The sequence below is a fragment of the Durio zibethinus genome, chromosome 20, assembly GCF_047325235.1.
Source record: "Durio zibethinus cultivar Kanyao isolate XHJ-2024 chromosome 20, ASM4732523v1, whole genome shotgun sequence".
In the NCBI taxonomy this organism is placed as follows: domain Eukaryota; kingdom Viridiplantae; phylum Streptophyta; class Magnoliopsida; order Malvales; family Malvaceae; genus Durio; species Durio zibethinus.
Window position 1 is genome coordinate 4,555,873 of NC_143181.1, and position 12,263 is coordinate 4,568,135.

At 33.2% G+C, this 12,263-nt stretch overlaps 1 protein-coding gene and 1 pseudogene across 1 annotated transcript; both read left to right on the forward strand.

The window, feature by feature from the left end:
* Positions 1-3,336: 3,336 nt before the first annotated feature.
* Positions 3,337-4,797, forward strand: LOC111314945 (signal peptidase complex-like protein DTM1). Its single transcript, XM_022916563.2, has 2 exons — positions 3,337-3,703; positions 4,420-4,797. Exons 1-2 carry the CDS (start codon positions 3,462-3,464, stop codon positions 4,484-4,486), a joined length of 309 nt encoding a protein of 102 aa, XP_022772298.2. The 5' UTR covers positions 3,337-3,461; the 3' UTR covers positions 4,487-4,797.
* A 195-nt stretch (positions 4,798-4,992) lies between these two features.
* LOC111315130 (multifunctional methyltransferase subunit TRM112 homolog A pseudogene) lies at positions 4,993-5,986 on the forward strand (annotated as a pseudogene).
* The last annotated feature ends 6,277 nt before the right edge of the window (positions 5,987-12,263 follow it).

Genomic DNA, 12,263 nt, shown 5'->3' on the forward strand with positions numbered 1-12,263 from the left:
ACAAAAAATAAATAAATAAAAATAAAAATAAAGAAAAAAAAAACATAGACTTACCTATTTGGATAAAGTCCAATTGATCCGGGTCTGGACTAAATTTGGTGTCTACAATAATAAAATGCTTGCACATATTCTTTAATTCTTGTTCTCCATTTACTATACGGGCAAAATAAATTTGGTGATCAAATCTGTAAGATTTTCACTGGAGATGCATATAATAAGTTGCAGTCTCCTTCAGCCATATGAGACAAGCCAACACTGTCAATTTTGGCCCAACCAGTACTCACCAAACTATAAGGGATTTTTAATATGGTATGAAAATGTCACGGAAATTGAATATCATGTGAAGCAAGTTGGTTTATTTTATGCTTAACCAGGATAAAAAAATGTGCTTAGTAGTTGATGCCAGTAGCTTGTAATTTCAGCCATACACTTGCAGTCTGTTAGGACTTGGACTCCGGCTGGTATTGACATCAGTAGCAGAGATAAGACTAGAAAGAGAGAGCGAAAGTGATGGTTAATCAAACAAACTAATAACAAACAATTAACTCAACATCACTTTTATGAAACAACCTGAATGGTTACAGTTCAATCTAAATTTCAACCAATTTTGAAGTTAAACAGATTGTGGGATGTAAATGTTGCAATATATATCAGAGTAGAGGTGATTCATGGTGAAGTGTATGTGCATAATATATATACATATGTATAAAGTATCCTTAATGCCAATCTTTTGTCGAATTTTAACCTTCATTTTTGCTAAGAAGCAAGCTGAGATCTCCTTACAAGTTTCCCAATGATCAAAACCCAGACTGATGCAGCAGCTTTTCCAAACATACATGGAAAACAACAGTTTTTGCTCATGGTCGAATTGCAAATTAAAATTTCTGGTTTTTGCGTGACAATCTCCAAAAATGCATTCACCAAAGAGAAAGAGGTAGCATAAAGTGTATAAATATAGTGGATCGAGTCCCTCAACAATCAACATGAATACGTGATGATACAATTTTGTTGTTAAACATATTCAAAGCAAACGTAAACTGTGCATGCAGCTCTAAGTATTCCAATGAAATTTAGTGGCAAAAGAAAAAACTAGTGCATATAAAACTTTTATTAAAATTTCATCATGATTTAATATTTAGGGAAAAATGTAATATCATGAATTCTACTCAAAGTCAATTAGATAATGGCAAAAAAAAAGTCAAATTTCTACCATAGTTGAAGTCAACAACTAGTATGAGCTGTAACCTACTAGATTATGATTTTTAATTATTTATATTAACAACAAATGAAAATAGAAATACAAAACAAGGAAGCATTAGAAAGAAAGTTTTTATGATCTCTGTCTTCATAACAATATATGTTGTTAATCTTTGAGAGTATCTCAGTGAATATTTTCTTCTGCAGTGGTTAACCTAATCTTTCTTTATCAAATAAGCATCTAGGCAGTATCATCAGGGGCAAATCTAGGAGGTGGGCAGGCAGAAGGGCCATGGCCTCTCACCCCCCCCCCCCCAAAAAAAAAAATGATAACATTATAGTATAAAATTCAGTTCCCTTAATATAAAATTCGACCCTTTTTTCCAATTTGGTTCACTATTTTGGTCCTCCATGAATTTATTGGCTTCACCCCTGAATATCATGTTTATTAGCTATAATTCTTAATCACACTATTTCAAGGGGCAACGATGCAATAAATAGTCTTCTGCTTCTTGGACTAGTTAAAGAATTCTTAAGAGGGCATAGAAATTTTAGTTTTGAACCGGTATGGCAATATCCCTTCCCCTTTCCTCATGAGTTATGCCCATTCTATGTACCAGAAAATAATGCAGTTTATCAATTTCAATGAATCATTTGTAATTATAAAAAACGAACAGAGGGTTTCTTTTCAAAATCCAAGTTTAATTCCCCCTTATACAAATCAGTAAAATCGATCATGCAAAACAAAGAAAAGATTCTAATTAAGGTAATGTATTATATATCTAATTTCTTGTACTAAATGACTTCTTTGAAGAATCTATGAATTATTATCAAATCTTTATTTATAAAATCAATCTGCCAAATCCCATTAGGACAAATGATCAACTGGTTTTTATTACTAGTTTCTGTTAAATATGTAATATTTTTAATTTTCATCATCCCATTTTCTTTCTAATGAAAATTAGAAAGCTTTCACCTAGGTTTTCAGCTAGTTTATATATATATATATATATATATATATATATATATATATTTATGTTTAACTTGAAATTGAAGTAAGGTAAGATCAAGCTTGTAGATCAGCCGAATTTGAACAAGCAGGCTCAAAACCAAAACATGGTGGGTTTAATGAGGCCAAAGATCCACTTCAACGGTTGGTATATAACCATGGCAGAATTGGACCAATCTTCTGATCCTTCTGGCTCTGGTCTTCTCTTTCCCAGTATAACAAACAAATCTTGTTTCTTACTTTCTTTCCATATAATAGTATCTAGATTCTCTTTTGAAGGGACCATAGTATAGTCCAACCCATTTGTTAACAACGTAATTTTTTTTTATTTGAATTTTTTTATTTAAAATTATAGAATAAAATTTAATCATTGAAATTACAAATTTAATATTTTATCTATAAATAACATGGCTGTTGACAACAATCATGCATATATTGTAAAAAATTGTTCAAATTTCAAATGGTTAGCTAAAGTATTCCTTGCATTGGCAAAAGAATTTTTAAATTTAATAAATAAGATTTAAAATATTGCTATAAACCGTTTATTTATTATATTAATTTAGTATTAAATTTTTTAAATATCACTTAATTCTATTGGTGCAAAACAATGTATTAAATAGTTTTCTTTTATGTTAACGGTTGATTAGAAGCCAGTGATTTTGTTCTATGTAGTTTAAGGTAGTAAACATGCACCTAATTTTCCACCAAAAACGAAATTGTAGTTTTTACTTGTTAGATTGTAACATCAACATTTAATGAGCAAATTTTCAGTATCAAATGGTAATCGAATTATTGTAATGTCAATCTGAAACCTTAACCTCTTACAGACTGTTTGAAATTTGAATTGAAAAAAAAATTAGGGAAACATAGTGGTGAAATGAAGAGAAATTACTAAAGTACTTTTCTATGGTTTAGACATTGCATTGAAGAAATGAGTTATAATTAGAGAAGAGGAATAAATCAGAAATAAGCTGAATTTTGAACTGGGAAATGGTGCATGGCAATGCAAACATGTACCACGTTAGGCTTGGAGAAATTTTGAGAAATACTTCATCCAACAAACACTTAAAGAAGCGAAAGGAACCGTTGAGACAATGGGCATTTAAAGCAGTTAATTCTTTCTTTAGTTTCAGCAAAACACCCAAAAAGGTACGATTCACACCCACACCCTTTTTTTCTTCTTCTTCTTCTTTAGGCTTTAAATTATTGGGTACAGCCAGGTAGCTGTCATCTTTTTTTGTTACTTGGATTTCAAATGGCGAATAATGCTGCTCTAAGGTCAACTATAGTATCGCTAGCTGTGATCATAGTGTTGGTTGGGATATGCACGTTATCTTTGAAGAAAATGATAATAACTTATGCGTTTGGGATGGTTGGGATTTCTGGGATACTTTTGCCTGACTGGGATTACTTCGATCGTGATTTTTCTCGCTGGTATTATCCGGCTACTGCTGAAGAAAGAGCAGGTCTTCCTGCTCGAAGAACTGGATTAAAAAGGTTAATTAGTTTTTCCTTCTTTCTTCTTCTTGTCATTTCGTCGTATGTAGGTCATTTACAACTCTCCTCCATTTGTGATGCATATTTGAAGGTAATAAGATGCTATATTTTTCCTAACTAAAGTACCATTTTGGTTTCGGAGAAAATAGAAAAAACCGGTTGATTGATGGTGAAACATTTTTCGACTGTAGGTTCTGTTTAGGTTTAGTTTCACATGGCGGTTGAGTTTCAGTTTTTCTTACTCATTTACCATTACAGTACCCAAAATCAAGCTTACCCCATTTAGCTCAAGTTCATTACTCTCGGTTGGTTCAATAGAGCCATGGTTAGAACTGTTTTGTACTCCATAGATATAAATATATAATTATTAAACTCTTTATTAAATCGGTTGGTAAGTTCAATTCCATCTGCCATGAGTGCTTTCTGATTAGACTTTTTGCTGGTGCATGACCGGTAACCAGTACACGCATTAAGCATCCAACTCTCTCTACTCTAACGGTTTCATAAATGTATGATCTATACTCAAAGCACGTGCTAGGTTTGTTCATGGTGTTTTCTTTCAATACCCTTCTCTGTCTAGCTGGGAGTCTGGAAAATTTGTTGAACTTTGGGGAAAATAATTGTATTGGAAATTACTACTATTTACCAGTATTTTTTAGGAGATGATTTGATTATTAGTTTTTTTTTTTTTTTTCTCAATGCTCATTTGTGCGCAGGTATAGGATCTACTCCATGAGAGTGATTATTTACACCCCAATTTATGGCTTCGGCCTGTACAAGTGATGGACTTTCATATTAAGTTAATCAAGGAACTCTATAGATATGAATTTCATTTTTCGACTGAGTTTTGGATTGTTCAGTGTTTGCACACTTTGGATTGTTAAATCTGATTGTGACTGTTGCAGATATATGTCTCAATTATTCTCCTAATTGTGCCGTCAAAGAAACCAGCTTTCAATTTTTCATTGTAGAAATCAGAACAAAAAAGATGTGGATGTCAGCCTGTGCCATTTCATTTAAGTGACAAATTATTTTCAATTCTTTATAGTCTTCGGGGATTTCTTTTACTTTTAATGCAATTTGGTAACAATTTCACATAGGGAATGTTACTAGAAAAAAAAAATGGTCTCATTGTAATAAAATATAAACGTTTAAAAAGTAATGTTAATAGTAATCTTTTGTTGTTTTTGTAATTTTTGTTTAAATTGGACGGATACCATTTAGTTTCAACGTCATAACCTAGTTAGACCTTTATCAAAGACAACCCTTTACTTGCATTAATTATTCAAGAAAACTATATGCTCATCAAATTACTTTCACCATTAACCATGAGATCTTCATTATTATTTTTAACTTTTTTACCAGAGGAAGTACTATAACATTTTTTTAGCAGAAAGTACTGTGACTTGAACTTAAAGTTTTTAGCAACATCTTAAACCACACCCACCACTTGAACTAAAACGCAAGTAGCCGTTTATTTCTACTAGTACAAAAACTTTATATATTTTGAGCTACGCCTGAGTTCTAAAGTTGGGCTCAAACCTAAGCCAGCCATAAGAACTAGGGCTTATCGTTAACAACACCAAACATTTCAAATTGCTATATTCGTCCTTCCGCAGAACCCACAGTCATACTTCTGCTGTTTGTTATATATTGAACACAGAAACCAAAACAAAGAAACAGGAACAACCGAAAAGACTGAAATCAAAGGAACCAGATGAGGTTGCTAACTCACAACATGTCGTCAAACAAGGGGTAACCAACGGTTGCCCTCTCACGATCGAAGTGGAAAAAATGGTAGAAAAGCAAGTCGAAATCAATCACGATTTTCCCCGGAACATATTTCCGAAGGTCGATTGGAAAGCGTTTTCTGATGCTTCGAGAATCATGGGCTACGTCGAGCTTCCTGAGGAGGCACCTGAGCCGTCGGTATTAGAGCCGGATTTGGAGTTTATGAGAATGTTCCACCATTCCCTCTTGGAGCTTCATCTCGAGGAAGGTGCTCTTGTTTGGCCCAAGACGGGCAGGAAGTTTCCAGTTAATAATGGAATTTATAATATGTTCCAAGTTGAATCGAAGAAGGCCATGTTAGTTATCTAAGTCGTTTGTACATTTTTTTAACAGTCAGTATATATGAATCAACATGTTAGTTATTTTGTTAAAAAAATTGACACAGAACTACTACAAAAGGAGATTGTTACAGGAGGAAATACAATTACATCCATTTCCTACATTCAAGAATTTCTTTCTATCTCTCTTCTTTTTTCTTTTTTCTCTCCTTAACTCTATTTATGACATTTTAACTACTGGAATCCTAAGTTTTCATAAGGGTGCTTGAGCTGACAATGGTTCAATTGAGCAACATCATTTGTGATATTAGAGCCTCGGTTCTTAGCAAATGACAGAGGGTATGACAACTAGGTTGTAGAGAGACATGGGCCAGATGCAAAAGGAGCTAGAGAGGGTGGAGACCAATTTTGACACTTCTATTAAGCAACTTAATGATAAGATTGATTCTTTTGCAGAAGTAATGTGTGGTATGTTTGAAAAGATCATGAACAGTAGGCAAATCTCACTTCATTAAGTTGAGATGGGAGATTCAACAGCACCATCAGCTAGGAAACAGAAATCTGTCATGGGTGATATGGAATGTAGTAGGGTCATTATTTATAGACCCCTTTCCACTAGTGAACCAGAGGAAGTTGCAAGGGTACCAACCAAGTACTCTAAGTTAGAATGCCCAAAATTTGTTAGGGACAATTTCAAGGGATGGTTGTTGAAGATCAAACAATTTTTTAAAGCTGATCAAACTCAAGAAAATGAGAAAGTGAGGATTGTGATGATGAATTTGGAGGGACAAGCCTTACAGTGGCATCAGAGGTTCATAAAGAATCAAAAAAGTTTTTAAGAGGTAAGTTGGCTCACTTATGTTATTGAGATGAAGACTAGATTTATTGAAACTGAATTCTTTGATCCTATGTTAGAAATAGTAATGTTGAAGCAAAACAATACGATTGATGAATTTTATGAGGAGTTTAAAAGTATATTAAATTTACTTTCCATTTTTTATGACAATGCTTTTAGTATATTTTTGGGAAATTTAAAGCCTGAGATTTGTAAGCCTATTAGAATGTTTTATCCTAAATCCTTAAGCCATGCTTACCAGTTGGCCAAACAAATGGAGTCCCTAATGTATCATGTGCCTAGAAAACCTTATATACCTTACAAGAATCCTGTACCGACCCTTCCTATATCTCGTAATAATCCTTACACCTTTAAATCTACATTACCCCCATTGTTACCAACCCTAAAAAATCCTTTCTTAAATTACAACTAGCCTACTAAATCAACCAACCCCATAAATACCTATAAAACCACAACCAGTAAACCTAAGTCAACTTTAGTAAAATTCAATGTTATCAAAATACCAACCTGTGAGGAAAGAGATGATAAAAGGAAGAAAGGACTTTGTATGTGGTGTGGGATTAAGTTTGCACCAAGCCACATGTGTGTTAAGGCTCAATTGTACCAGATATTTATTGAGAAAAGGGAAGACAATAATAATGATACTAAAAAGTTCTGTGACAGTGTAGACAATTTGGAGGAGATTGAAGAGGAAGATCGTGAAATATAGAACAGGCATATCATCTCCCTATATGTTGTAATTGGAGTTGAAGGTCATATGACCATGAGATTATATGGTCGAATCAAAAACCAATTAGTAGTGTTCTTGGTTGACTCTGAAAGTACCTATACTTTCATTGATCAATCCTTGATTAAGAAACTGAGATGTAACACTCAGAAGATTGCTGGAATCAATGTCACTATAGCTAATGGTAACAAATTATCAACTCAGGATGTAAGTAAAGCATTGACTTTGGAGGTTCAAGGCCTAGTCCAGCATACTGATTTTTTTATGCTACCTCTAATGGACTGTGAAGCAGTACTTGTGGTGCAATGGCTATAGACACTAGGACCTATTTTATGGGATTTTTTCTTACTGAACATGCAATTTGCTATAGCAAACAACTGGTATAAACTATTAGGAATAAAGGCTGTTTAGGTACATATGACTACAAGTAAGCAGTTTGCTAAGTTAAAGGTGGTTAGTAAGACGAGTGGACTAATGATGATATCTGGTATTGGATCTTTTCAGTCTTGAGATAAGTTACACCAGTTTAGTCAACAAACTGATTTACCATATGATTTGCAAGAATTATTACTAAAATAGTCTCTAGTTTTTGAAACACCTACAAATTTACCTCCACAAGGCCTCATGATCAAAGATGCCTTTGATAAATAAATCTCAACCTGTTAAGATTAAACCTTGCAGGTACCTAATTGTACAAAAAAAATGAGATTAAGAAGATAGTAGCAAAAATGAAAGAGGCTAAAATTATAAGAGATAGCAACAGTTCATTCACATCTACAGTGGTTCTAATGAAAAAGAAAGATGGCTCATAGAGGCTTTGTGTGGACTACATGTAGTTGAATAAGATCACACTTAAAGATAACCTTCCCATTCCTTTAGTAGAAGCATTGTTAGATGAATTATCTACTGCTTGCTGGTTTTTTAAGCTGGATATCCGATCTGGTTATCACCAAATTAGAATGGATCCTGCAAATGTTCATAAAATAGCTTTCAGGACTCACTAAAGGCATTATGAGTTTTTGGTCATGCCCTTTGGATTGATTAATGCACCCTTTACATTTCAAAGTTTGATGAATAGTGTATTTCAGGCTTTCCTTAGAAAATTTGTATTGTTGTTCTTCGATGATATCATGGTTTATTCATCAAACTAGAATGATCATTTAGCACATTTGCAGCAGATGTTTGATGTCTTAGTTAGAACCATTTATTTGTTAAACTTTTAAAGTGTGTGTTAGCTTTATGGTTAAATGGTGATCCAAGAGGGGGGTGAATTAAATCTCTTCAAATTCTTTCCAAATAATGATTTCAATATAGTTGAATGAAAATTAAGACAATATGCCCTTTTGATGAAAATATAATGAAAACAATAATAATTAATGAACTTAAAATCAAATATGAACAATAATAAATTATAAGGAGATATGGATAGAGAAATCAAATACATTGATTTATAGAGGTTTGATCATTCTCCACAAGGTACCTACGTCCTCTCTCTTAGTTGTCTCCACCAAGACTCCAATCCACTATGTGTTGAAAATTACAAATAAGCTTCTCAAAGCTTTACAAACTCAACACTACACACTCTTAAGGGTTATCCTCCCCTTTAAGCTTACAAGCACACAATATAAATTTTTTTAAAGTGTTTTGAAAACTTTAAGAACCTCTCAAAGGTTGAGTGTTTGCTAATTTGAAGTATACAATGGTATAGACAAAAAAATGACGAATGAACAACAAAAATAATTTGGATAGAATAAATGCAAAGATATAGACTTTGAAGCTCTAAAAACTCTTGGTTATTTGAGAGAATAAAAATATTACTTGTTGGCTCTTGCTCTCTTGATTCATCAATCTTCTTAGTGTGTTGAAGTGCCCAATTTATAGAGAAATTAAGGAACTAGCCATTGGGGGAGCTTGGAGTGAAGAAATGCCCATTGGAATTATGCAAAAGTAGCTGTTGGAATGTTCTGGGTCTTAGGAGATCGATCCCTTCCCTTAGGGGATCGATTGGGTCAGCTTTAAAACACCCAAAAATCATGCATAAATGGCTTTACCTGATCGATCCCTTGCTTGAGGGGATCGATCTATTCTTTAGGTGATCGATCCCCTATGTGGGGGGATCGATCCCTTTTGCTTATTTTCGGGCAGGGAATGCTTTCTGTTTAAAAATCGATTGATCCCTTTAATGGAGGGATCGATCCCTTTTCTGGAAATTTGAGGGAGGCGATCATTCTGTATGAAAAAGTGATCGATCCCTTCTAGAGGGGAACAATCATGTCTATGTTAGGTGGTAGTCTCTCATTCTGTACTCTACTTACTAATTTGATCATATCTTGAGTTATACAAATCCAAATCACAAATCGTTTGAAGATTTAAAAACTAAACTTAAATGGCTTTCTATCCATGTAAAGTTCATCACCTAATTCACTGTATACGAATTATAGTAAATTTTCAAATCTACCCCTTATGCAGTTTTTAGACAATTGCAGTATGTCTAGTAAAAATTCAAAATCTTTTCTTAGAAAATTTGGATTTTCATTTTGTTTGATCCATTAGAAAATAGACTCAAAGAGCTTTCCAACCATATAAAATTAAAGTATTAAAACCTTATGAATTTATACAAAAAAATAAAATAAGTTCAATGTTGGAAAACTTTGTTATTGTAAAACAACTTTTCTAAGTTAATCTATTTCTCAAAACCAATATTATCAAAATTGTATTAAGTCTAAAATGAATAAGTTCACTTTAAAAACAACAATTGGACTTTTATTTAAGCTCAAATAAATAATCTTTAAAGGTAGATTTGATTTGAGAAATATGACACCAAGAAATGTTTGTTTAAACTTTGAAAATCATATTATTTATTTAGTACCAAAAATATAAAACTTAAGAACATGTACTAAATAAATCTTTTTCAAAATCTTGATCAAGTTTATTTAGCTTTAATGTTTTATCATTTCAAAATAATGATTAATTCAAGGTTAACAGTGTGACTTTGGTGGCACTCAAATAAAGTATTTGGGGCTCGTGATCAGTAAAGGGATAGTTGCTATGGATAATACCAAGGTTGAATATGTTAAACAATGGCCAATTCCTGGGTCTATTAAAAAATCAAGAGGATTCTTAGGCCTTACTATGTATTATTGCAGGTTCATTAAGGGATATGGAACTATTACGAAACCATTGACTGACTTATTGAAGAAAAATACCTTTAATTGGCAAGAAATAGCAACAATAGCTTTTGAGAAGCTCAAGCAAGCCATAATATCAGCTCTTGTTCTGGCACTGCCAGATTTTAACTCAACTTTTGTAGTTGAGTCAGATACTTCAAGTTGTGGAATTGGTGCTGTGTTAAGCAAGAATGGTAGGCCAATTATTTATTTTAGCAAAGTTTTATCTCCTAGACATCAGGCACTATCTGTTTATGAAAATGAGATTTGGCCATATTAGTGGCAGTGAAGAAATAGAGTGCTTATTTAACTGAAAGGTATTTTTAGATAAAAATAGATCACCAAAGTCTTAAATTTTTTGCTGGACCAAAAAACAAATATGCCTGCTTAATAACTTTGGTTTGTCAAGATGATGGGATTTGATTATGAACTTGTTTACAGGAAAGGCTCTACCAACATGGCAGTTGATGCTCTTTCTTGAAATCCTACATCCTTGTTATATGCTTTATCTTTTGTAACTAATGATCTAATGGCCAAGATTAAACAATCTTGGTTGAAAGATCCAATGTTGATACATTTCTTGCATAAGCTCAAGAACAACCCAGGACAATCTCCTAAGTACACTTGGTAAGCAGGTCAGTTAGGAAGGAAGTGAAAGCTTATGGTGGGAGTTGATTTGGAGTTAAGTAAGGATTTATTGACATTTTTTCATGATTCAGTGGATGGAGGGCATTTTGGAGTAGAAGCAACTATGAAGAGAATAACTAATGTGGTATATTGGAAAGGAATGAAAAAGGTAGTTTGGCAACATATCGGAGAATGCATAATTTGTTAGAAATGCAAATATAAAACTGTCTCTTCGGGTTTGTTACAACCTTTACCAATTTTTGATAAGATATGGGCTTATATGTCTATGGATTTTGTAGAAAGTTTGCCTAAGTCATTTGGGAAAGATGTTATAATGGTTGTAATGGATAGGTTAAGTACGTATGCCCATTTTGTCACTTTAGCTCATCCTTTCATTGCCATTATAGTTACTCAAGCCTATCTAGACAATGTGTACAAGTTGCATGGAGTACCTAATACCATTGTCTCTGATAGAGATAGGATTTTCACTAGTTTTATTTTGGAAGGAATTGTTCAAATTATTAGGAACCAAGCTAAAAATATCTATTGTTTATCACCCTCAAACAAATGGATAGTCTGAAGTGCTCAACAGATGTTTGGAGACATATCTAAAGTGCAGACATGAAAACAACCTAAGCATTGGTCCTAATGGATCTCTTGAGCATAATGGTGGTATAACACTAGTTTTCACACTTCCATTTAGACTATACCATATGAGATAGTCTATGGTCAGCCTGTTCCCATTCATCAATCATATCTACCTGGAGATTCTAAAGTGGATGAAGTGGATAGAAGTTTGCAAGCAAGGGAGGCCACAATCAAAATTTTGAAATTTCATTTGTATAAGGCTCAAAATAGAATGAAGCAAGCTAATAGACACATGGTTGATAGGCAATTTGAGATTGCTAATTTAGTTTATGTTAAGCTCTAGCCATACAAACAACAATCTGTCATCAATAAGTCTTGTTTTAAGCTAGCTGCTAGGTACTTTGGCTCATATAAGTTGTTGGAAAAGATAGGACCTGTCGCATACAAACTAGAATTGCCTGCTGAAGCGAAAATTCATCATGTCTTCCATGTTTCATAGTTGAAGAAGCACATTGGGAAAGTTCCA

Bases quoted from the DNA above. Each gene is read 5' to 3' on its own strand.
- LOC111314945 (XM_022916563.2), top strand. From the start codon at position 3,462: ATGGCGAATAATGCTGCTCTAAGGTCAACTATAGTATCGCTAGCTGTG. The intron at 3,704-4,419 runs GTTAATTAGTTT...ATTTGTGCGCAG, and splicing joins CGAAGAACTGGATTAAAAAG to GTATAGGATCTACTCCATGA.